This window comes from Borostomias antarcticus, assembly GCF_949987555.1.
Source record: "Borostomias antarcticus genome assembly, chromosome: 17".
NCBI lineage: Eukaryota > Metazoa > Chordata > Actinopteri > Stomiiformes > Stomiidae > Borostomias > Borostomias antarcticus.
In genome coordinates, this window is record NC_140250.1 from 17196392 (window position 1) to 17224016 (window position 27625).

Consider the following 27625-nt stretch of genomic DNA (forward strand, 5'->3'; position numbering starts at 1 on the left):
ACATTGCATAGTCACTTTCTCACAGGAAGGTGCTGTCATCGCACGTTTGTGTTTGCAACAATATAATTAAATCGTCTATTTCTGACAGTTTTATTCTGAGCTATAGCTTGTTGTTTACGGGATTGCCTCATCCTCTTCCCCTCAAGGAGCATTCAAGTCATGCATCCTATGAGGGGGCCATCATGGAGTCTGTAGACAGTCCAACAAGCTTCAACTCGCCTTTGTGGATAGTGCTAGGGTCATTTAACATATCTCTAGACTGATAACCCTCCATAGCCCCTCTTCATAGTAGCATCTATTTATAAGTGCTGTTTATGACATCACACTTTTTCCTCAATGCCCTTTTTGACAAAACATTTCTAAGGTCAGAAATGAACACAATACTTATTTGTGCTCGGAACACGAGTTGTTAAGTCATTTTTACCCAAAGGATTTCAATGGCCTGTTTCTTTAATGACCGTTGCCTTTACTAGATAGTTCAGTAAACATTGATACACACATTGATGAGTTCAGAGTCCATTGACTGAGAGAAACCTTTGAGGATTTTGAAGCAGGAACAGCTGCCCCGCCACGCCCCCACCCACCCAAACAAATACGGGGTCTCGTAGACTGGGGTCAGCGGGACCCCCAGTGACCCTAAGCTACACCGCTGATGCCTGTCACACCAGAGGATAAAGTTGTCATGCCTTTTCAAGGCATCTCCATCGAAGTCCTCACAACACCGGCCCACTGACAAACTCCACGACAAACTCCGCGTGTTCAAATTCCCCTCTATCAACAAGCAGGAAAGTATAAGCACTACCTTGCCCTCTACCTGTCTCTTAAATCCCAGAGGTTATTAGAGATCGCCTCTTCCCTTTTAACCACAAAGGGTCCCATTAGCAGATGTCGAGGGTCTCTGTCAACCGCCTCCATAGGCTCTTCTGAAAACCAGTCTGGACAAGAAAGTCAGACCTGGATCACTGGGTAGCCACACAGCATGCAGCCCTGGGAGCAAGGGGGGTGGGAGTGGATTAATTGTGAGGTAGGGCAGGACACAGAGATTTATGTGGAGGTTCTGCAGAAAGAGGCAAGGGGGGCGGGAAAAGAAGAAGTGGAGGAATTTTTGTAAAAGCACCCGTCCCGTTTCACCACTGATCATCTTGATAAGAGCTCAGCAGACTAAGAGAACACCGAGTTAGAATTTATTTGCCAGATAAAGTATCTCGCTGCACTTTACCTTTCCAGATGCCGTATGTGACTATTTTAATGTTGTTGTTTGTTTGTTTGTTTGTTTTTTTCCTACTGATTGCACTTTTATGTTGTTTTTTTACTGTAAAACACTCGTGCTGGGAATGGTGCTATAATAAATGAAGTTTTTCTTACTTATTTAGATTTTGTTCAGATGCACTCACACTCAGTGAATGTCCATCCAGATAAAATTAAAGATGATTCTACTAATCATATAGAAGTGAGTATTAGATTCATTAAATGTTGAGAGTTGTTGTTGCAATATTACTGTCAATGGAATTAAGTTTTCATTACTTTGGTTAAATGAACAGGATAAGCTATTCTCCACATATTGAAACATAATCAAAAACAGAAATGTAAAATTCTAGGCGTTTAATACATTAGTTATGATCATAAGCCTGTAGACATGCTTATATCTAATCACACAGGACGAGTGGAGCAAGAGCTTTGATACTTTGAGCCCTGACAACTTTCCCCTCATGCTCCTAATAGTTACACATTGTTTGCTTTTTAGCACTGGGCTGCAGAGTCCCTTATTATAATGTCTGCTCAAAGAAATCAAGTCAAGGGGAACAAATTGCTCTTTTCTGTAAAACATTGAAAGCACCAACATATACATTGAAAGGCAAGGCAGACACTTCTCTAAAGGTGTCACTCAGCAAGAGGGAGGCTTTTCAATGCTGGGACAAAAGGAGGAGATGGGGGGAGGAGTCTAGGGGGAGGGGGAGATTACAGGGGCAGCCAGTGAGAAAGCGACCTCCCTCTGCCCCCTCCCCTCCCTCCGTTGAATAAGCCACACCTCCTTAGTTTTCCCTCTCTGCCTGGTGGTCTGCATGTAGTTGGACTGGAGGAGAGTGCATGTGGAGCTAAGTGGCAGTGGGCATGTCACAGTTTACTCTGGGAGACTGATCAAGCTGCTGGATGTGCACAAGTGGGCAGGATGTCTAAAATGGGATTCCGGCGAGGAGTCTCTCTTCTCTTGGTACTGTGGGTGGGCTGTTCGGAGGCCTGGTTCTTCTCGTGGTCCGAGACCACCACCGCAGCCCCGTCTGTGGACCGCGAGGGGTCCGGCGACGCGGGGGGTAGCGGAGAACCGCCGTCAGAGAACATCGTAGGGGTCGGAGCGGAGATCATTGATGTGGCCAACGCGATTCGTAAGTTTGGGCAGACTTGGGATCAGAACTTGGACCCCAAGTTGACCACTGTGAGGCCTACATCTCAATCCAGCAGAAATGACAACTCTGGGCCTTCATCAACGGGAGGCAAACCTGGTAATGGCACATCTTCACTTCCGATTGTGGGGTCTGGATCTGGATTTGAATCTGAGTCTGGGTCTGGTTCTGGGTCTGGGTCTGAATCACGGTCTGGGCCGGATTATTTGTCCGGGTCCGGGTCTGGGTTTGGTTCTAGCAATGAAGCCATATCTGAATCTGGGTCCTCTGTGTGGGAGGGCCACGAGGCAACAGTTATGCCGACTGTTCTCACAGGTTTAGTAGAGAGCAGTACGCTTAAAGCAGCAGATAGGCCGGAAATTGAAGTTTTAGAAAGTAGATTGGACACACACAACAGAACAGAAGATGAGGGAAACGCTTCAGGTAAACCCCTAGACGGTCAACAGGTCCAAAGCCTTCATGTCTCTCCTGAGACTACAGACCTCAGCGGTTTGATAGAAAGAAGCAACAGTGCACCTATAGCAACAGATGAGACGAAACTGGACATTTTAGAAAGTGCCTTGGGCAAACACAACAGAACAGATGAGAGGCATATGGCTATACCTCTAGAGAGTCAGTCCATGCAAAACCTCAGTTTCTCTCTTGAGACTGCTCCCAGTAGCATCAGTGGTGATAGAACCATTAACAGTAGCTATAGTTTGAATGACAAAGATCTTAACTCGACGGAGTATTCTGGTGAATACACTGTCCCAGGTGATTTACTAACCCCTCCCGGAGACCACCGCTCTCTCGTAGCTAGCCCGGTGCCGGCCCTGGCGCCCCCGCGCTGCTTGCTCCCGGACACCCCTCTCCCCTTCTGCCCGTCTGCGGGCTTCGCCGCACCCAATCACCTCAACCACAGCAGCGTGGACGAGGTCCGGGCGACCCTGAGCGAGTGGGCGTGGCTCTTGCGCTCCCGCTGTCACCATAGCTTGGAGTGGTTCTTCTGCCTGCTCCTGGTGCCCAGGTGCGGCCCGCCGGACTCGGCGCCGGCGCTGCCGTGCCGGAGCTTCTGCGAGGTCCTGCGGGACAGCTGCTGGACGCTCCTGAACGAGGGCCGCCTCCCCGTGGAGTGCCACTCTCTGCCCGAGGAGGAGGACGATGGGTATCAGTGCTTGTCAGTTAGTAACTGGAAAGGTAATTACTGGTTAAAATGGATCCCTCGATGGGGGAATCCATTTTGAACCAGCCACCCAATTCTCCACCTTCCTCCAATCCCAAGTCTTGTCTGGTTTTTGTCACCCAATCCCTTGTATTGACAGTTGTCCTGGTCGTGCATGGCATAGCCAGTGGAGGGACACAACTAACCGTTGTGGTTAATTTTGGCTACCTAACATCTCTTCAAAGAGAAGTGTGAGATAGTTAACAAGCATGGCACAGATGCTTTTTTAACAGCCTGATTCCTTTGCATGTCAGTGTATGTCTTAAGTGTCTTACCTAGCATGTGACTGACAACTAGGAGACACACACACACACAGTGGATTAATAGATCACATTTCACATAATCAAATCAGACAGATTTTCTGAAGATCTAGAGAGAGCTAACGTCTGCTTGTGCTGTGACAGACTGACTGTGTGAAAAATGTGTCAATTTGCAGGCTGAATAGACTTCTTTTAAGGCAGATGAATATCATAATGTTGACGTCTGAAATAGTATAACGTAGAGGTCTGGAATGTTTTAAGTAACTCAATTTCAAAGGAAAACTTTTTTCAGGTACACATAGCTTGACAATTTGAATTGATTGGGTTAGACTAGCACAATTAGCGAAAACTTGCACATCTTTTCCTAAGGCTTTTGAGTCTACAAGGTCTGTGTTTAAGAGGTCTGTGTTTGGGGGAAACCCTGTGAGTTGGGTGTGAGTGCAGGCAGAGAATGGAGCAACACCTGGAGATAAAGTGTACATTTTATACATTCCCTCTTGACATGTGATCTTTACATTAACAAGGTGTGACATCTCTGTATATCCACAGCATAAACCATTGATAAACCCTGATGAATGTAATTTGGTTTTGCGAGCGATTTATGCATGTAATGGAAATGTTGGCATGGGAGTGTGCACTTCAAAAAAAAAAAGACTTTTGGAGGTTTAAAAAGTGCATTTGTCTGTCTTTAAATGTACAAATCAAGCTGTCATGTTTGATGTGTGACTTTTGTTTTTAAACAGTGCAGCCGCACTGTGTGTGTGTGTGTGTGTGTGTGTGTGTGTGTCAGTTTGTAGCATGAGATTTAGACCAGGAATACTTAGCCAATACCGTTGCACACCAGCAGAGGGCAGTAGAGATTATTCCTAAACTTGTACCACTTACTTAACCACCTGGGTCTGATTTTCTCCTACTGGAGTTTCAGAGAGTTGTGTGGCATGGAGTTGGTCATTCTATTAGTTTCTATTCCATTAAAAGTAGCTCTTGACCTCCGTGACCTGAGTGTGTGTTTGTATGTGTGTGTGTGTGTGTGAGTACAGCCTCTTATCTAATTTAGTTGAACACCTCCCTACCAATATGGGACTGTGAGAGAGGCTCTTAGGATTCATTTTTTCTCGAGCACGCCTCGGCAAAATCACTAAACCACATGTTCAGCTCCAGTCTGCTTCAAGCTTTTGCCGGTCTCTGTCGAATAATTACCCTTGTGCTTATACAGTACCACATGCTTTCTGAATCTCCTTTGTACCCTTCAAATACCATTCAAAGTACAGTGAACTTCCTCAGTCTTGAAGTATAAAAGATGGGAACGGTATTTCAGTGCTGGAGGTGTTGAGGATGGGAGACTTAAATTCCAATTAAATAGCAATTATAGGCTGTTAAGAAGTGCATGCTCAGGTTTACGGGGGTATTTATGGAGTAATTGTTTATTTTCTCCTCTAACTGCCCTAGGTCTAGGGAGAAGGAATCTAAGGAGAAATAATTCACAGTTGTTAACCATCTTCAAAGCGTCAATCGCTTTTTACTGTATGTCCAATAAGCTTCATGAACCTAACACGTACGCTTAAAATATCAATGCTTTGCCTGTTTACTCCTGACTGGAATACGTTAAGTCTCAAGTCAGTGTTCAGCCCTCACTCTTAACCCATATCAGCAGGAGTCAAGACTGTCTTTTTACAGCACTTCTATCTTTCCCACACCCACCACCACTGACAGCTGGTAGTGGACAAGATGTATCTTGGTCCCGTCACTAAGTGAATATTCAGCTGCTTAGAGGTGTTGGGAAGTTCAATGAGATTTTGTGAAGGATTCAGGCAGTGGCAGCAAAATGTGACTTTGTAAATGAGGCCATGCACTGTACTCCCGTTACAAAGTTAGACCCTCAAGGGCTGAATTTTAAAGTTGCTACACAGAGTAGTTCACCAATTAGGCATGCTTGGTATTGCCTGACAGAATTGCCCCTAGGTGTAAGAGGGTCTGTGTTATCAGTTACAGTATATCATCCTTGGTGAGGCAAAATCGCCCCGCTCATCTGGAACCACTCGCTCAAGAATTGTTTGGCATAGATACCACAGACTGAAACTTAGGTGGGGATTGATGGTTGAGGTCCAACGCCAAGCATTCTGTAATCAGATGGATTAAGATGTAGGGAAACACTTGGTTACTTACTCCTGTGAGGTCTGTCAAATTCTTAGCATGCCATATAATCTTTTAAAAAATGCATAAACATTTACTTTGGTGGGCTTTGGCTTTCATCATAACGAGGTAATGCCAAGCTAATGTGTCACTCAACCCCGTATAGACCTACTCTCAAGCGAAAGTTGTTTTTATGATCTTAACCTAACCTGAGCTCTTCAGCCCTCTTCATCCTCCCACAATCTCCCTTGGCAACTGTCTTAAATGTCCGTACTGCCTGTTATGTTCGTCATGGTTACTGTATCAGACACTTGCTGCTATCTGCCGTTCCCCGTGACATCGTGTGTGGGAGAGGAAGCTTGATTTATCCATGTCTGTACAGTACCTCTCCTCACAAACCCCCCCGCCCACCCCCTCTACCCCCGGTGGCCATCATTCAGTGGTGATGGAGCGCCATGGAAGGATCTTTCATCACCTCCCTTCATAATTTTGAGCTGGAATGTTAGGGCGGGTGCGCGCTAGACTCCTTCTTTAGTGCCCTTCACAGCACGGCAGACAACACTGGGGCAGTTCACACACATCGATATGGGACTATGTGTGTGTGTTTGTGTGTGTGTGTGTGTGTGTGTGTGTGTGTGTGTGTGTGTGCGTGTGGGAGAGTTGCCACCCGTGGGAAGATTTCAAAGATATTGGCCTGAGCTTGAGTGAATCAGAGGCCTGTCAGATGCTATCATTCTTCCAATAGGAGAGCACCCCATTGGCATGAAAGAAGATTGCTAAAGCACATTAGCCAGTTCAGATATATCTCTCCCATAGTTACTAGCCTTTCCTTTGAAGGGCAAGCAGCCACAGATTTAAAGGGTCAGGGTCAATTGCGTTTTAATACTGTCATTAACACGGTCAGTTCCCAAAAATGAATGGAAAGGACTTGGGAAAACCCCGATTTTAGAACAATGGGCAACAGATGAAGTTCCATAATGGACTGTCAAGTATTTTTTTTTTTCTTTTTTTTTTTTTACCTCACCGAATTTAAATCCAAGGTCTAACTGCTACGGTGGTCCGTTTTAGTGGTGTATGATGTCTGCGTGTGCGTATCCATTTCAGCACGTTGTTGTATGTTTGTAGCTGTGCATTCCCAGGGGGTGGTAAGGATGCCAGTGTGAAGCGGGTCTGACAGTGATTACAGACAGCGTGGTTCCATTGTGGGGTTCTGATATTGTATCCTATGACAGGAAGGCCCAAAGCCTGGCAGAGCTCTCCCGCAGAGTTTGCCAAGGGAACGTTAGTCCCGGACTCCCGGCTGCACTCAGAAGGGTCCAATTATGGGCACAGCTTGGTCTAAAAACTTGTGCCCCCCCCAAGAAACATTGAGATTTCAAGCTGAGGGATAGCCAAGTTGAGTCTGTTGATGACTGTTGAGTTTTTAACAAAGTGCATGCTCAGCTAGTCAGAGGCATCCGCTCACATATTTAGAGACAACTGACTTGGAATAAATTCAAATTCATGCATCTTTTTGTAATATGATGTACTTTAGAATTTTACTGTGTCAGGGGAGTTAAAATCCTATAAGTCACCGCAGAGCTTTTTCTGTTTAGCCTTTGCTCTGTGGAGCATCTTAAGTGCAGGAGAGATTACAGGTAGATTACTTGAACAGTATCACATTACGCCCTGAAGAGTATTCCACACAGCTGGAGATGGTCTCACCTTCTTTTGGGTTGAAGTTTTACCTTGTGTGTGTGTGTGTGTGTGTTGAGGAGGGGGGGGGGGATCTAGTTTTGGGGCAGTGAGGTTTTAGCCATTTTCAGCTGGATAGTCATTCAAATGATTCACTGATGACAGGATCGTTTTAATGGAAAGTACCGTATGCATTCCAATATGCTTCTTAGGTTACTTAGAGGAATTAGCTGGTACGATTGGCCTACTTTGACAAGAAAGATTTATTTGTGCTCGATATCAGTGACATGAACTAAATATTCCTAAATTAGTAATCGTAGTTGTGTGTCTTTCTCCTGATACCTTGGGTGCTGTGCTGGTCATGCTGTACTTGTCTGACTGACTTCCTTTAAGCACTGGGACATTCCATTTCAGTTCAACCAATGAAAAGCTGTTTCGACACCAACCATCTTGGGTCATTCTAAGATTGTTTTGGTAGTGAAAGATGGATAATTTAAGTATTCCTGCAGCATGCAGTTTTGGAAATGCTATTTAATCTATGATACAAATTATGGCACAGCACTGTATTTAACTGTATGACGAGACATTATAGACTCTACTTCAGTGATACATTTCTCTGAACAGTGGAAAAACAGCTAATGTTACACTTTTTCTTTCGCCAGCGAATTAGCTTAGCTAGAGAATAATGGTCGACCAGTGTTGCCGCTAGCAGCGATCAATATTGCTCTGTCAGAATGCTAACGTCAGTCAGTTGTTCAGAAATAATTGACAGTAGAATGCCTTGATTCTCCAATCAGAATTGAGTATTTCAGTCTGCTGCATCCAACTATAGAACTATACTCAACATTCAAATCAAATCAAACTTTATTTGTATAGTGCATTTCATACAGAGGCAACATGCTTTTAGGAGAGCAATGGGCGGATGGACATAGAACCTAACCCTACATTTTCCAGTGGGAAGCAAAAAAACAGTTTCACCTGGGGGCCGAAAGGGTGAGCTGAAAAAAATCTTCCCTGACCTCTCTGAACGAGACGATCGAGCAAGCTCCTGGAAAATGTTTAAGTCAATTCGCTGTTAGGAGCTCAGTACCTGAGGACCTGAGAAATCTACTGGGCATGTACCTAACACGCATGTCTGAAATGTATTCAGGTGCACTGGGGAGAGATTTAAAGACTAGTAAAATAATTTGAAGTGTATTCTTAAACTGAGAGGTAACAATTGCAGTGATTTTAAGACTGGTGTGATGTGTGCCCTCCATCTAGTCTTAGTGAGGACTCGTGCTGCAGCTTTCTGTATCATTTGTAGTTTAGAAATTGATTTCTTTGGTAGGCCAGACAGTAGAGCATTGCAGTAGCCCAGCCTGCTTGTGATGAAAGCATATGCATTAGTCAGCCTGAGAGAGAAACGGTTGCACCTTGGCAGTTTCTTAAGTGGTAAAAATATGTCTTGGTAATATTCTTGATCTGGGCTTCAAAATTAAGATCTGAGTCAAGTACGACACCTACTGTAGACATTTGGTGTCAATTGCCAGTGTTTTTAAATGTGCAGATAGTTTCTCTCTTTAAGCTTTTTCACCAATGATCAGTACCTCTGTCTTGTCTTGGTTTAGCTGGAGGAAATTATGTGACATCCATACATTTATATCCGTAATACACTTTACAAGGCAGTCAGTCGAGTTGTAATGACGGGGTGTTACAGAAATATAGTCGGGTGTCATCTGCATAGCTATGGTAGCTATGATGACTCCTAATGACACTGCAAAGTGGTAGCATGTATGGCTGAAAAGTAAGGGCCCTAGGATGGATCCTTGAGGCATCCCACACTCTTTTCTGAGCTGTGGTCACCAAGGGCGATGAAAAATTCCTGACCGGTTTGATAGAATTACAAAAATCTGATATGGTGGGAGTTGTGGCCAGTTGATTTAACCCCAATGTACATTTGTACTGTTGTCTTACACAGTGGTATGTGCAGCATAGGGAAACATTGACTATTCAGTCAGTTAATCAATGGCTACCCAAACATACCTGATAATGAGTTACCTGGGTGTAACAGCTGTAGGACTAGCGTTTTTTTGTATGGAAAGTAGGTTTGCAAAGTAGGCCATGTTCATGAACTTTACAGATATCCTCTATCTGACTGTCAGTGAGTTTTCAGTCACCTGTTTATCGGGGACATGTGCTGCAGTAAATAGTGGCAAAAGGAATAGAAATACGATGCCTTATCCTCTGGGATAAGATTCTAATAGTCTTGGTCTGTGGCTATGCAACACCATTGTTGCTTTAACTAAAATGTCTACAATGTTTTAGTTGTATCAGTGTGCAGATACTATACTGTGACAAATCTGAGATAATTTGAAGGTGAAGTTTTATTTGGTTGGCACATAGCCTATACAATATAAGTTTGACAAAATAAAGTGTACTACAGTACCTTTTTAATTTAATAGACATATCTACATATTTGTGATGGTTACGTTAATGCTTTTATATGATAGCTACTTCTGTTTACGGTGTTAGGAGACAACTTTATATATATGAGGTAAGTGCTCTGCTCAAGGGCACACCTGTGGCATTGGTAACAACTAGCAACAGTCACACAACCCACTATTTTGTTTTTAACCAAACCAAGAACAGGAACCAGTAGCTGGCCCTCCTTTGTCTGCAGGGCTACTGCCGCCCTCAAACATGACATCCATTTGACTTCGCTAGCATAACTGTGTACCCAGTGACACTGAATGTCATGGTTGAAGCAGAGTGAGGAAAATTAGGAAACCAATGCCAAATGGATCACCAGTTTAGTCTAAACATTGAAAGGCCCAACTAAGCTTCTCGGTGCTAACACAGTCCCCAGACTTGTTTGCTACCAAACTTAATTTGATGTTTAATTCACTTGTAAACCAGCTTGAAAGGATTGCACTGAAAACACAACCCCACCCTATAGAAAATCATATGCTGCAAAGACATTTGGGGAAAAAAAAGTATTTACAACCATGGGCTTTTGTGGCACTCATACAACCTTTGACCCCCATAAGGACAGGTCTGGACCACAGACGAGTCAGTTACATTGCAAGAGCGATTCTTTGGCATTGTCAGTAGGCCCCAAGGGATGTTTTAATTGGTGACAGAGCATAGCCAGAGGAACCCATAGTTCACCGCAGTAAGTCCAGATGTTTCTTATTTTCCCATGGCACGTTTTGGGAGGAGAACTGCCTCAGGACATGGGGGTTCCAATCACTAATCCCCTTCTGTCACTTCCCCTTCTACCCACCTCCCCCAACCCCACTTATCTTCATAAGCTTGGGATTTTCCCTGAGTGTATACTCAAAGGATATGTTCTGGTGTACACAGCTTTATCAAGTAGCCTACGGTACACCATGTAATGTATACAGCTTTATCAAGCTCTCAGTGTATATGCTTAATGTCTCTTAACGGGTGGGAAAGAGGCATGTGTGGTATCCGGGGCCTGTGGTCAGTGATGACTGCAAGAAAACAAACTAGGACCATAAACCCAGCTCCAGGCCCCCTTTCAGGGGCAGTTCCTTTCTCTGCCTGATTTGCCCAAATTACTTGTTAAGCTGTCATTGGTTGACAAAAGCTTTTTTGGAGAAGTTGAAAGGAGTTTCTAGTAAAAATGCTAATTCTGAACACAGACTTTTTTGGGGGGGTCAGTTCTAACAAATGACCCCACTGGCCTTTCGACGACACAATACATGCCTTTAGAGGCTTGCGCTCTGGTCGAAACGCGTCAACCGCAGTTAGAAAAGACGGTATTGAAATTATGTTCTGTTCTAATCGTGTTGAAATGTTCTTTTCCGTTGTTGTTGACCGAAGGGTGTTTTTACATAACTATGTTAGACTGAGTCATCAACATGCACTAACTCAGTGTCCCGACCATAGACGGTAATCCTAAAATTGACGGAGATGACTACACCACACCCATGATCATCATATCAGATCATACCACACTGCCACTTGACGGTGGCAAACTAGCGAGCCATTTGCAACATATAGTTTTAATATTGTCAGCACAGGCCCATGGGTAAATCTGGTCTGCATAATAGGTGTGAGGGGCTTCCTGAAACTATGTGGGGATGCTGGAAACACACATACACAACATACACACACATTAACAAGACAACTCCCAAACATGCCAACGGCAGAGGAGAAATGAGCTGGGAGGCTGGCAGAACACATCAGAAAATCAGATGAGCGCATCATCGGGGAATGAGAGAATTATATTAAAGCAGAAGGAGGCCAGACTTTCCCTTTCAAAAGAAACATTATGATCTAAGGGAAAAAAGGGAAAAACCAGGCTGTGTTTTGGTAGAAGTGTCCCACATTCCAACATATTACTGTCCCTCAACTTTAATTGGCCTGAGAATCAATTAGCCTCAGCTGTCCACTGCCAATTTTCGCTCATGGGCAGGGATGTGACGACCAAGGAGGCTGTTTGTAGGAATCGTTTGGGTTGTGTGTAGAAGGGGATCAGGGTACTGATCGGTACAGGTGAACATTTCATGAGGAGAGCAGATATGATTAATTACTCTACTTGGCAGAGGAGGTTGTCTTACATGAGAGAACCTATTTTTGTCTGAATGTATGAATTGAGTCAGGGCCAGGTGGGTGCCAAGTATTGATCTTGCTGGTAGAAATTCCATGACTAGGAATTGATTCTTGAGAAAAAGAGTAGAGTCCGCACACTGGAGCATAATAGAAAAATGGAATGTTCCCAATAGTTTCTGATGAAGATCGAATACGATCGAAACGTCAATATTCAATAAACTATTGGGAACATTCAATTTTTCTATATGCTCCAGTGTGCGGACGGTCTTTTTCTCATTTGCACTCCGGTTTGTCCTGCACCTGGTCTGCATGGTGGATTTTTTTTTTTTTTTTTTTTTCTAGGAATTGATTCCTAGCATGATTATTTCTTCCCACAGTTATATGAAATATGTATCTCTGGCTGAATGTTTTACTATGTTGTTCCCTGCTGAACTCAGTGAAGTCAAAACAGAGAGTCAGAGTCAGCAAACCTGTGAGGACTTGCGAGCCCCCCCCCCCCACACACACACCTCCCCTCAGGGTGCCTCATTCTCACTTTATCAGAGCCAACATCTGGAGAGGCTGGCGCAAATGACAAATTGTTGGCTGTCAACGAGGCAATAGTCAAGGACCCACGCCTCTCTAAGGTGGTTGGGACCGGGCCCTCTATGGTACTACAGATAATGCCCCAGTCTTATTTCAGGGTGACCCCAGTCATTTTTTCTGAACTTTCAGTTCATGTGGAGCTCTCTGAATCTGTCTTATAGTGTTGACAGACATATTATCTGTTTCTTCTGTTGGGTCACCGACCACTGCTGAAGTGATGGCCCAGGACGACAGGAAATGGCTCATGTCACCAGACTGTACACAAGCTAGTTTTGGTGCACATACAGTATTTGTATGATTCAGTATGTTGGTTCGCATTCTACAGCAGGCATTTAAGAGGCCACGCAGACCTTCTGTATGTCAGTTCAGCAGAATACCTCGTATGTTTTGCCTCTCAGTGGAGCCACCTGCGGACATTAACGATCCATAGTCCTCACAGCGCACCAGGGATACTTTGCACGTTGTGATAGAGAGGCATGTATTAATCACGGGGTGGTACACAAAGCATTCCTTCAAAGGACCAGGAAGTGTGTCTTTGATGCAAAACAGTAATCTTAGGTGATCACACATGCACGTGTTGATAAAGGAAGAAAAAACGTTGACTTTGGTGAATGTTTGGTCATCTCTTAGAACTGAATTACAGTGTTGACATTATGCTGTGTTCCATTTGGGCCGGGAAGTGGGGATTTAAGAGATACAGTACAACTCTCAGTTTTAACTGGAACGCCCCTCTCCACGTTTTCTCCATTCGTGAACTCGTACCACTCGACCCTACCCCCAGTTTGTGCTGGAAGTCATGAACAAGATGCTCACTGTGTAACTAAGTGAAACTTTAGTAATTATTAGAATTTCTCTCGTATTTACTTAATTACACAGTATTGCACAACTGTTGTCTGAGGACATGTTCGCTACCTCTTTTGTATGCGCAAAATACCGCATAGCGCATTGTTATCTACTGGTTTGGCAAACAAAGCTAGCCAACATTCATCTTTGTTCCGAGCTGTTGTTGGTGTCTGCTGTAACAAGGTTACTTCATGGGTGACGTCGTTCTCTGTCTCTCACCCCACCACTTCTCAGCCAAAAGGAATGCAGCATTATTGCTTGATAGATGTCTTGATACTTTTGTTTTTGAAGTTTGAACAATGTAGTATATTGATAAGTTAGTTGCTTAACCAATCACTGAATACTGAAGCACTAGTTACTGTATGTACTGTATGAACCCGTATCCACTGCTCTCTGTACCATTCTCCATTGTAAATACTGTTTAAATCTCAGGAACAGAGTAGGGCAGGAGGTCACTGCTTTGAACCACACAAACGTCTACAAGAACCCATAATTCATCAAGGGGCTAGCAGGGAATTACCCCCAAGTAACTGAAGCAAAATACATTTCATGTAGGCATGTATTCACAAGGGGTCCATCAGGCTTAAAGCCTTGCAAAGAGATCTATTCCCATTGCTCCCTGGAGAAACCATTCTCATCTCGTCTGCCTTTTTTTGGGTGATTTTGGGAATATCAAAGCTAGTTTATTATAAACCAGACTTTTATGATATAATTTGACATTTTTATTTGATAGTCTTCAGAGAGCTCGTCCCACAGTGTTGCATTGTACAATTAAGAGCAAAAAGGTCACTTCTATAAAATGTTTATTCTCCAACATTTTTTTAAATTTCCCATTCAAGGTTATATTGGAATGTGCAGCATTTTTTTCTGTGAAGATATGCATTAGGAGCAATATTTGCTAAGAATTTTGAGCAGTTTCCCATGTCAGAGAACATCATCACCTGTCCTTGATAGGTTCATTTAGATGTTCCTGTTCCATGTTCCTGTGAATAACACACCCTCATAAAAGTTGCCCTAGTGTAACACAACCCCCACAAAGACTCATAAAACACAACTCAAGAGTGTGATGATAGTCTTCACCTCCCCACCCAAACTCACCAAGGGAACCCCCTTCCAGCAGACTAACAGGAGAGCTCTCTCTAACATATCCTTGCCATGCAGCCCACCCCCGTCCTCTGTGGTTTCCTGTTTACTGTGACCTCATTTCCTGCCTCTCCTCCCCTCTAGATGAGAGCGGCGTATCTCTACTGCAGCTGATCGGGGACCCGCCCCCGGAGGAGATCACCAAGACCTACGGGCCGGACAACAGCCCGGGCTATGTCTTCGGCCCCGACGCCAACACGGGCCAGCTGGCACGCGCCCACCTGCCCAGCCCCTTCTATCGAGACTTCTCCCTGCTCTTCAACCTCCAGCCCACCTCCAACAAAGGCGGCATCGTCTTCTCCGTCACCGACTCCGCCCAGCAGATCATGTATGTGGGTGTGAAGCTGTCGGCAGTGCAGGGCGGCAAGCAGAACATCATCCTCTACTACACGGAGCCCGACTCCATGGAATCGTATGTGGCGGCCACCTTCGCCGTGCCCTCGCTGAGGGACACGTGGACGCGCTTCTCCATCGCCGTGCTGGATGACAAGGTCACCCTCTACATGAACTGCGACTCAGACCCCCAGGTGGTGCGTTTCGAGAGGTCGCCGGACGAGATGGAGCTGGAGGCCGGAGCTGGGGTCTTTGTGGGCCAAGCCGGAGGAGCCGATCCTGATAAGTTCCTGGTATGTATAATGTCCTGGTTCCTGGTATGTATGATTTCCTGGTTCCTGGTATGTATGATGTCCTGGTTCCTGGTATGTATGATGTCCTGGTTCCTGGTATGTATGATGTCCTAGTTCCTGGTATGTATGATGTCCTGGTTTCTTGGCATGTACAGTATGATGTCCTGGTTCCTGGTATGTATGATGTCCTAGTTCCTGGTATGTATGATGTCCCAGTTCCAGGTTCCTGGTATGTATAATGTCCTGGTTCCTGGTATGCATTATGTCCTGGTTCCTGGTATATATGATGTCCTGGTTCCTGGTATGTATTATGCCCTGGTTCCTGGTATGAATGATGATGTCCTGGTATGTATGATGTCCTGGTTCCTGCTTCCTGGTATGTATGATGTCCTGATTCCTGGTTTGTTTGATGTACTCTTTGAAATAAGGGATCAAGGGTCAGTTTCCCTTCACTGTGGCCATTTAGGAAATTAATTGCTATCCTGAGTTCAGTGAGGTGAAATGTTCTTAAACCCAACCCCGCTACGGCTCAGCTCCACTGGGTCCGTCAGCGTCAACCATCAACCATCACACGTTCAGGAAATGAACCCGTTGTAATTAATGACAGCGGCTCCACTGCAGCCGTTGCGTCGCGTTTGACGCCTGCGTCCGACGTTAGAGAATTTCTGAGGTTCATTTCTTGATTTTTGACGGACACTGACGGTTGACACTGATGGACGCGGTGGAGCCAAGGGTTTATGCTGCAAGATACAGTATATATTGACCATGGGCTTTATCTGAATTAGTATTTTGTGTATTAGTTTTAGTATTAACCAAAGCTGCTGTGGCAGTCCATTATTTGTTCACAAGTAAGGGTTAGATGCATGTAAGTACTAATGCCAGAGAGCCGTTCAAAGCAGAACGTAATGGTGTTAGGTTGAAGAGGAATCAGAAATCGTCCATACAAGGTAGGCAGCTTTTATTTTTATTTTTTGCCCCAATCCTGTTCCCCAAGGGGCAATCTCAGCCGAAGTCAGACACGTGAAACGGAACCTGTCGTGCCTGGGTAAACCCTGCATGATTTGATTGCCCAAATTGGCCTGCTTTAAATCCAAACATAAAAACGTCTTGTCCACCGAGTGAAGTGGACAGAAGTTAATTGCCCTGCCTCACTGTTGGGGTATAATCAACCCCCGCTGACTCTCTGCTGTAAAATCCCACCAGCTGACCCTTTGAACTTTCACCCTAGGCTCTAAGGAAGACAGATGCTCTATAATGGGGCAGGCCTGTTTTTTTCTGACAGTATGTCTAAGTCTGAAGTGTCTAGCTTCAGAGAGTAGTGAATGCAAGTATGTCAGGAAAGTATGTGGGGAGATTGATATAAACAGCCGAGGCCATAGGGTGATCATGCTTTTCTCAATGGTCAGAAGTGTTTTGGGCCATTTTGAGATGTTGAGAGAGAGATAAAGAGAGAGAGAGAGAGAGAGAGAGAGAGAGAGAGAACGCTTGGATTGAGAAGAAGAAAAGAAACTAGGCTCATGTTGTCAGTCTGTTTGATGTGGCTCTCCCACATGACTTCTTGGTCATCCATATAGTTGGGCATTATTTTGGGAATGCATTCAAGCAAAATAGACCTCCCAGTGTTACTGTACCATGCTCTGAAGCAGTCCTAAATGGCTCTACTTGGATTCTAGCAAGCTCAGTCTGTCTTCACAATACCCTAGACAAGATCAAATGATGTGATGCAAGTTGAAGGCTTTGGCTGACTATAAAGGAAGGTCTCTCTCTCTCTCTCTCGGCTGTAGTAGAAGGACAGTGAAGATTTATTGTTTTGTTTTTTTCATGTTTGAGGCTTTTTTAAGCAATTAAACAATATGTGTTTACATACACCCCCAAGGGCATCACCCTGAGGTCACAAATTTTGTCATAAAGAGGTCCATCGTCTACATACTGTCTGTACTCAGTGGGTGGGGGTCAAACCCTTATTTTCCGAGCAACAGGCCATGAACACTTAACAACCTTTCGGCGGCCTTGTACTGAAATGTTCCTGTGAATTTGATTTTTTCAATCTATTCAGAGCACATGGAGACATTTGCATCTAAACATTCATTTTTTAAGTTTACATTCTTGACTAGTTAATTGAGTGGAAGTTTTTTTGTATATGGGATAATGTGTACTTGAGGACATAGTGAAACATGGTGTTGGTAGACATAGTGTTGGTGATCAGTCACGATGCACTTCTATTTACGTCCTCTGCAGCTGGAACTTTTAAAATATTTCAAACTAGATATCAGAGAGCACAGACCTCTGCCCATGAATGCATTTCATGGCTCTGTGCATGCGCATGTGCGTTCAAACAGTACATGTTTACTATTGCTGCATTCGTTAGGCCGAAATCTTTATGCCAGTCCAAACCCCGCGTCTCTGTGACATTCCCATGTCGAGATATGACCGTTTCAATTCCCCCTATTGACAATGAATGGGGGGAATTTTTCACTCCACAAGTCCAAAAATGAATGGAGGTTAAAGGCCCGCCATGTTTGATTCGGTCCACTCCAGAATTGAATGGGCTCTAAATTGGAGCATGCCACACCCTTCCACCAAGTTTCATGAAATGTAATCTGGTAGTTTTTACCTAAACCTGGTCCAGAAAATGAATGGAGGTTAATGGCCGGCCCGGGCGTGTTTGAGCGGCTCGTGGACCCGCCTCATGATTCAGATCCGCTCCAGAATATAATGGGTTGTTAGCTGACCCATGCTGCACCCCTCTGCTGAGTTTCATGAAAATCAGTGAGGTAGTTTTAGCGTAAACCTGGTCTAAAAAATGAATGGAGGTGAATGGCTGGTTGTGTTTGGGCAGCTCATGGACCCGCCATGTGATGTTGACCTATACAATTTTTATGCGTTCTAAGGTGAACCACGCTTCACCCTTCCACCAAGTTTCATTGAAATCGGTCTGGTAGTTTTTGCGTAATCCTGCTAAAAGACAAACAAACAAACAAACGAGCAAACAAACAAACATGCCACTGAAAACATTATCTCTCACCCTGCGCTGTCTCTGGGGCGGAGGTAGCGATTGGCAGATAGTGCACGTTTCCACTGAATGTTGCTTTCCCTGCACACGGATGCACCTGCAAAAAGCATTCCATACAAACTGACCTCAGCACATTAGACTCATCTCATCCAACCTGCATAGCAAATGTTGAACTACAGCGTCAACCCTAAATATGGGCTCTACAGAACAGTACGCAATTGTGTCACTTCAAAGAACATGAATAGGGGCTTCACAGAACCACAAATAGACACTTAGCAGGACTCTTGGAATCTTTAAGTTCACGCCTGTTGAATGCGTGAACCCATATCACACAACAAACAACATTAAGCAAAATCCCCCAGATGCCAGGCTTTGGCTGTTTGATCTACACAGATAGCGCTAATACGAGTCACTGAAAGCTTTTCTTTTGGGTGAAAACTCATAGGAATGGACTGTGGAAGAGGGAGATAGTGTCACAGACAGATGGAGAGTTAATCTTTTCATCAAAATGGCCACAGCCCCCTGGAACCAAGGGGATTCCCACTGCAAACACTCCCTACAGTGGCGAGTGTGAAGAGGGTAGGGGAGGAGTAACTTTGTGTCTGTGTTTACAGGTGACAGGGTCAGCGCAAAGGTGAATGCAGACGTGTGTGTGCATGTGTGTGTGTGTATGTGTGTGTGAAGACCAAGACCAGGCTGTACCATGGCATGATAATGACAGCCTCTCATACTGTCACCGCACCATCAAACATCAAAGGTCTTCTATTAACGCATGTGTCCTTCTGTGTGTGTGTGTGTGTGTTGTTTCTCAGGGGGTGATTGGGGAGCTGAGGGTGGTCGGAGACCCCCGGGCAGCTGAGAGACACTGTGAAGAGGACGGGGATGACTCTGATGTGGTGAGTGAACTTTGACCCCCAAGCCACCCATCCACAAACACAGGACGCTGGCATCTGCTGCAGTATGGAGATGACCGAGCAGGTGCTAAGGGTTTAGCATCGAAGGGAACGCTAGAAGCAAAACAAAGCTGTCGCATGGACAACCCCCTCGGTGAAGGGCTCCGAAACAGTAGTATCCCCCCAAAAAACACACACACTCATACAGGCACACACACACACACACAATTGCACACCCACCTGATGCACACACACACTTCCCCCGATGTGTTGGTTGTCACAGACAAGACATTTTGATTGAGGTTCTGATCTCTGTCAAGAGGTTAAAACACCTCCTTTGACACTATCAAAATCTGTAAATAAACTGTGTGTAATATTTAATGTTATCTGTTTGGTCGTTGCAATTCTACATCTTCTGATCCATTTCACACACACTCTCCGTTCCTGTTCTCATTCATAAAGGTGTGTGAGAGAGAGAGAGAGAGAGAGAGAGAGAGAGAGAGAGAGAGAGAAAGAGAGACACAGAGAGAGAAGCCTGCTTCCAATGACTGACCTCACAGCCTTAATATAATATTTAATAAATATGTTTAAAGCAGAAAACAGATAAATGGATAATCAGCACCAACAGTCTTATCGGACCTTTGCACTGACATGTTTCTCCAGCGTCCTCATGAATGGGGAAATGCCAGACCCCCATGTACCGGTGGGGGCTCTGTATGCTGGCACGGGGTTTAACGCTTTTTGGTGTCTAAATATGTTGGCATGGTTACTGTAAACCCCGCAGATAATAAACAAGTGAACGTTTGTGTTGTGAAATGATGAAATTACTATGGCTAATGAAAACTTGTGAGACGCAGCGTTGTGGGTATAATTCGCAGTTTGCGCATGTGCAAAAAAATAAATAAATAAAAACTACAAATATGTGCGTCAGCTGTGTCCCGGAACCTCCTGATTTACAAATTAAGCACTGCCCGTCGGTCAACACAATTTGACATGAATGACAGGTTCCAATTTTGGACAAGTCTTTAATGCCAGTTAAATTTCCTCATGTTAAGCACAGCTGTTTTTCCTCAAAGTGCTATCATAAAATGTCTTATATGACATATCCTCTGCATAGCACAGCAGCACAGACCGAATGTCTCGTATTCAAAGTTATACATTGTTCTACAAACTCACTTATCCAGCTACTCGTTAGAAATTAATTTGATGTTAAATCGATTCTCAAAACAGATTGAGCACCTTTGGATCTTTTTGATACACGTTTACTAGTCCATTTCACTAGGGAGAAATTACTTTATTTACTTTTTTATCATTAGGGACCCCAGTCACCCTGCCCATGCACTGTTCTCTCTCCTTCCATCCAAAAAACGTTACCGGAGCATCAAGTCACGTACCACCCGTCTCAGTAACAGTTTTTTTCCACAGGCAGTTAGGCTGATGAATCACTGATGCTCCTACTTTTGCTCTATGCACTTTAATGTCTCTTTGTAATGTCTTAATGTCTTATTGTCGTATTTCGTAGTGTCTATAGTGTCTTAATGTCTTATTTTGTAAACATCTCCTGTCATATTGTTGTAATGTCTTACTGTCTTATGTCTTAAGGTTTGTCTTGATGTCTGAGAGTGCCGGGCACAGTGCATTTCATTGTATTTTACACATGACAATAAAAGCCTTGAACTTAAACTTGAAAACTTGAACTTTTTGCTGTCTAGCTCCCCAACTCATGATCTGGTCTGAAAGCGTTGTCGTGTGTCTGGTGTGTGTTAATCCAGAATGCCTCTGTTTCTCTGTTCCCAGGCATCAGGTGATGGTGGAAGTGGCGACGCTGAGTCAAAAGCAGAAAGAAAGCCACCCTCGGTATGATGGACATTTAACTAATCTTGATATTCAGAAGCAGGACAAACTAAAAGCTACTAGAAGCTACTAGCATAATAAGTAAAAAAAATCCCTCTTTCCCTTTGGTGTTGCGTCGCCCATATCGCCCTAATGAACCAGCCGTCGCTGCTGGCACCTGAGTGATTTAGGAGTTCAGTGTTGCAGTCTTGCTCAAGGACACTTCTGCACAATGCCGGGAGCTGGGATTGAACCAGGGACCTTGCGATCCCCAGCGGGCCGCTCTACCTCCCTCTAAACTATATCCAGGAAATAATGTACAAGTTTCACATTTAAACGTCATCTGTGAAACCACTGCGCTCCTCAAGACACAGACAGGGAAATATGTTCTCTGTCACTGGATACACAAAAAGAGAATGATGTTTCCCCTCTCATCCCTTGGGCTGGATTAAAAACTGCTGAGTTCATGTTTTATTGAACACGGCGAACTTCAAGTCTGGAGGTTTTAGTCAACGTCCTTCTTACTTCCTGTAAAATGTAAAATGTAAGATTTATTATGATCCGATCGTTATAAAAAATCTCGGAGAGTTTCTTTTCTGAATGTGTGTGTGTGTGTGTGTCCTCTCCTGTCCGTCTCACAGTATCTCTCTCTCATTCTCAGCCTGGCCGTGGATATCAGTGGAACGGGGTAGAGTGGAAATGGCAGAGTGGCACGGTAAGCTCTTCAGGAAGTCAGTGTGCATTTACACACATGCACACGCACACACACACACACACAAACACGTACTCACGATACGTTTCAGGATAGGTCGGCACTTCTTTCCCCCTGATGATAAATGATTCAAACCATGTCAGGTTGAAATCCAGGTTATTGTGCTTGTTTGATACCCCAGAGATCCGGATCAAGGAGAGGTTTCATGTGTCGGTCCTGCTACAATATAGCTTACTGGAGGTTAACACATGCGCTGGCTAGCGGCTAGGGACTCCGAAACAGTAGTATCCCCCATAAAAACACACACACTCACACAGGCACGCAAACACACACACTTGCACGCCCACCTGATGCACACACACACTTCCCCCGATGTGTAATAGGAAATGAAACGCTTCCTCCAAACCCAAAAGCCACTGTCTGTGCGCACACATGCTAGTCCAATTACGATGGAAAACACAGAAAAGCAGATGTCATGTCCACTCAGGACGATGAGATACACACACACACACAGAGCACAATCCCCCTCCTGATTTCTGATTCAGACTGTTTTGTCAATCAAAGCGTGAGTCCAGGAACTTGGGGGAAGGGGGGAGGGGCTAAGAAACCAAATGGCGTGTGTGTGACTGTAGCTGTGAAGAAATTGTAGGGTTGCTAAGCACATCAACCTTCTGCTGGTGCAGGACAATATGGTATCAGATGAAAAGATTTAGGTCCGCACAAACAGCTACTTCATGATAGGATTTAATCCATGAGGACAAGAAAAACGATGTTTTGACCCAAGCGAAGACCCACCTTGGGTCGAAACGTTGTTTTTCTTGTCCTCATGGATTAAATCCTATCATAGAGTAGCTGTTTGTGCGGACATCAATTATTTCATGTGACTGTAGGTGTCTAAAGTACCAACTCTGCCCACTCAACTTCATGGTTATTGGGAGACTAACTTTGATGCCGACAGAGGAATTTTCCATCTCACTGACAAGTGTTTATTAGCTCCCTATGCCATGCTCTTTAAAACCTTCATAACAGCTGGCCCCCAACAATCAGGTGGAGAGATGTTTCCATCAAGTATGAGGAACAGTCGTCGTCGTAGTGAAGTTGTTTCCATGTCTGACTCTGTCTGCAGGCTCAGGCAGGCATAGACGGAAACACTAGAGACAGAAACAGAGATTTGTCTGGGCGGGAAATTTCCATTGTGTCACAGGGGAATTGATCTGTGATTGATGGTTGTCATGAGCTATCATCATTATTCCGGGTAGCATATTTTGGCTGGGATTCAACCCAACTCTCACTACATGGGAAAAAAAAGACAGAAGCAAGCTTGTTCCCGCACCACATGATGGCACATTTCATTTCTGTGATTTATTTGACAGTATTATGATGCGCAATATAGATAGAAATGTAATGCAGCTTTGTCAACAAAAAATATGGCTGTTTGCAAGTACCTTTCAAAAGTATGGATCTAACAATGTTTTGATTTAAGATTGGGAAGATTGCCTTGTGACTGAACTGCTCTATAGCAAACTTGTTCAATTTGTGAGTTTTAGCAATACTGGAACTACTATAGGTGATTTTAAGCTATTTTAGTTTAAATTACCCTCAACTAAGCCCTCAATTAGCATTTAGAAACAAGTAAAGTCCCATTAAAAAGTTAGCAGAGGACCACATACTCACACACAACATCTAACATTCTAAAGTGCAGCTTGTGACAGTGAAGTCAACAGACTTCTTATTTCATTTGTTTCCCAAATGAATTAGTCACGGTCTCTGGTGTGTGCAGTATAATATTTTCAGCACACTCTACAGTGCATTGCTGCATGAGGTTTGTTGTGATCTGAATGCACGACACTGGTGCACAGACTCACAGAACATCACATGCATTCGGTACGATCTGTGACGTACAGGTAGGCACTTGGACACACTCCCAAGTGTGTTTTCAAGTGTCCAAGTGTTTTCTGGGCAAATTCATTAACATCGTACAGTAGTCGTACAGTACAGCACAGTACATCTGGAATTTTTTAATGATTTTCCTACTATAAGTCATGGGCCCCTCTCAAATATATGGACTCCTCTCAAATCCATCATTACCATATCCAGACTCCTCCAGCCCCCTCTCCCCAGCTGTGATGGATGCGTGTGTGGGAGTACAGGAGCCTGTCTGCTCGGCTCCACATATCACTTTGGAGCTGTCATTAATACTCAATGAGCCAAATTCTTTGCATAGTTGATCCCGGGTCGTATGATGGGAAGAATGTTTGCCCAGGGAGGAAACTAGTTAATTTTCAATGGTGAATATTTCAGAACCGTTCTGTGTCACGCTGGGCACCCGCCCCTCTGATAGGCTAATACGGAACCTCCCGTAGATATAGTCTTTTCTGGGGCGCTAGCGGTGGTGGCACACCTTCGGCAGTCCGTCCTTATCTGTCCACACACACACACACGTTTGCACACACACACACACGCACGCTCGCACACACATACACAGACACACACACACGCACGCTCGCACACACATACACAGACACACACACTCACACACAGGCACACTCTAACACACAGACACACACAGACACACACACTCACACACAGGCACACACTAACACACAGACACACACACACTCACACACAGGCACACACTAACACAGACACACACACACACACACACACACACACACACACACACACAACCGCCACCTCCTTCCTTCCCTGACCCCTGCCTTCAGAGCGAGAGCCCTAAACAGGGAACATTCCTGTTCCTCCCGACCAGAAATACCCTCCGTGTGCAGCAGGCCCTCCTCACACAGCGGGACATTCAATGGACATGTGTCCCTTGGAGGAAATAAGACCGGTGCAGGGAACGGAGGGACTGAATGGGACAGGAGGATGCCCAGACTGCTGGCTATTGTCTTGGGCCCTTACTTGAAATGTGAGGAGGTTCAACCCCCTCTTTCCAAAGGTCTGACACCTGTTATTTGATCACCAGGGTCTGCTAGTTCAGCCGTGCATGTCTGCAGAGGGAGGGGGCAGGAATGCCTACCCCCTCCCGTCCCCCGTCCAGAACCTTGCTGAATGGCCCCCCTCCACTATACAGTGAACACACACACACACACACACAAACTATTTATCTAGGTCCGCATTTTCTAAATACATTGCAGGGGCCCAAATATAATTCCATTGCTGTCGTGTTGTTTGGTCGTTTACCATGTCATAGTAGCAAGCACGCTTCTATGTACACAATATACTTGCATGCACATTCATACACACACATACATATATCTTGGTGGTATAATATACATAACACACACATGCACACACACACAACAGTGGCATTTAAAATAGCTACCATAGATATAGTTTGTGTAGTAATTTGGTTTGAAGCCATGATCATATCCCACTCTGCTTATGGCCACATTCACCTGATATGAAACTAATAAAGCAACAGTCTAAAGGCCGTTTCAGACGGGGAGCGATATTCCGCCTGCGTTCTCGCTTGGATCAGCGGGGGACGCACGCGTCCTGCGCGCAGCAGGGAAAGCTGACTACAATTCAGCTCGTCGTGGGCGGGCGTGTGCACGAAACGAGCACGCGCGCGACAATTTCACGGGGTCGCGCCCGCTTGCCGCTCCACCCCAGATTGTCCGCGGCTCCCAAATTGTGTAGCTTTTTTTTATTCCCAAAAATTATAACAAATGTTTATAAATGTATAGTTTTTATAGTATTTATTCTATTTTACGCTATCTTAAATGTTTTACTTTGATCGTTTCTTTTAAAACTGTTCTCACTGTGTTTTTATGATTTATGTTTTTATCCATCTCTTTTCATGTAAAGCACTATGTGCTACATTAATTTATATGAATGGTGCTACATAAATAAAATGACATTGACGAATGGGCACATTACTGTACTTCCAGCGTCTGGGGAAACATCAAAAGTTATCCGTTTCAAAGTTACACTTCGATGATGCAACTCTGTTGCCAACCATAGACATGTAGTTATTGGGAACAAGACATCATTTTGTACAACAACCCAGAATCCCCTGCAGCCTGGTTTCCTGCTGTATTTTATAATGACAAAACATAAACTCAGTGCCGCCGTCAGGGCCTCTTGTAACTCTACTAGAGACAGAAGGGGAGTGTGTGTGTGTGTGTGAGTGTGTGTGTGTGTGAGTGTGTGTGTGTGTTTGTGTGTGTGTGCTTGTTTATGTAAGGGATTGGCTTCGCCTCAGGGTTTCGAACGCACAGTCGGCCTCGTATTTTTCAATAATCACCAGCTGGCGATACGTTGTCCCACTTATTACAGGGCTACTTACCAACGACATTCATTCACAGATCCAAATTTACACGAAGGTCATCATCATTCCACATGTTCTTTTCACAAGCCTACAAAAGCCAACCGTTATGTTTAGAATGTTCAGCAACGTACCGACAACCTCCACCTGTCGCCCGTAGACAGAATTATTGCTCCAAGCCCAATTATTATTATTGCTCCAATTAGTAAGAAATAATTCACCGGTAGAATGCACAATTGTCCAATCAGTATTTCAGAAAGCCGTGTAATAAACCATGATAATCCACAATCATCAATTAACTTAGCATTAAAAAACAAATGTACTTAATGTGAGCCAGGCACACACTATCTAGCCTGCCAAAGATTAGCATGTACGACAACTGGTAACAAAAATGGCAACACAAAAACATGATATTGAACATGATATTAACACATAATCAACACTTGAAAGTTCTGGGGCTTTCTGCATGCTGATTCAGCACTATGGATGCAAGTGTCAGAGAAGTTGCTAAGCAATTAGGCTACTACTGTAGGTGAAGTCCAGACAGACACCTGCAGTACCTCAGATTAACATCATTTTTTGTCCTGTGTACAACCTTAAACATATATATCTAGTGCGCTTAGAAGTACCTAACGTATGACCCTGCTTTGCCATGTTTTAACAGACCACACCTCCCTCGTCCCGGCCCATTCAACAGCCACCTGTCACCAGGAAGCAAGAGAAGCTCACGCAGACAGAGACTGGTGAGTTCACCCCTGATGGCACAGAATAGGGTTTCATTAGGGCCTACGGAAAGCAAATACAAGTCCCCATTTCATGATAATCTCTGATTTAGTTCCACTGATATGCTTTACATAGCACTCAATGTTATTTTCTTCAAATGGCCTCCAAATGTATTTACAGTAAGTGTTGCATCACCTGATATCCGAATTAAAAATGTGTATCTAAAGTAGGATTTAAAGTAGGAGTTCACTTGTCTGGACAGCCACTGTATACTCAGACATTGTAGGTTAGTGGCTCCATCTAGTGGACAAATAGATAACTGTAACTGTGCAACTGCAACTGAGGCAGTGTATGTATTCTTTAACATGGATTCTTTAATGTTGGAATGGTACCATTAATCCAATCCAGATCATTTTGGCATTATAGAAAATACTTGAGTGAATGTTTGCTCCAAAAGAATGCCATGCCAGAAACTTTGCATAGACATTCATGTCATTTTGTGTTAATATCAAGAGATGGCATTCGCTGATTAACCCATAGAGATTCAATTACAATGTATTCATTTATGGATGAACTGGACATAAGTGTAACTTTAAAACACATTGATCTGCGAAAGCCTTCAGGCAGGCAAAAGATGATGTTAAATCAGGAGACTAGTAAACGGTGTCTCTCCTCTGTCACGCTGTGTTCAGTCCATGCCTCGCGTCAGTCGGTCTCTGGGGATTCCAGGCCTGCT

General features: G+C 44.3%; 1 protein-coding gene across 3 annotated transcripts in view; it reads left to right on the forward strand.

The window, feature by feature from the left end:
- The first annotated feature begins 2095 nt into the window (after positions 1–2095).
- The window catches only part of col18a1a (collagen type XVIII alpha 1 chain a), a 49170-nt gene continuing 23640 nt past the window's right edge, over positions 2096–27625 (forward strand). For 2 of the 3 annotated variants that reach the window (XM_084452352.1, XM_084452353.1), the window contains exons 1-6: positions 2096–2501; positions 14886–15427; positions 19253–19336; positions 21131–21190; positions 21828–21881; positions 26831–26909. In XM_084452352.1, coding sequence (XP_084308478.1) covers positions 2171–2501; positions 14886–15427; positions 19253–19336; positions 21131–21190; positions 21828–21881; positions 26831–26909 — 1150 coding nt within the window. In that variant the 5' untranslated portion in view covers positions 2096–2170. The remainder of the gene's footprint in view (positions 2502–14885; positions 15428–19252; positions 19337–21130; positions 21191–21827; positions 21882–26830; positions 26910–27625) is intronic. The other variant, XM_084452354.1, reaches the window with a different exon arrangement.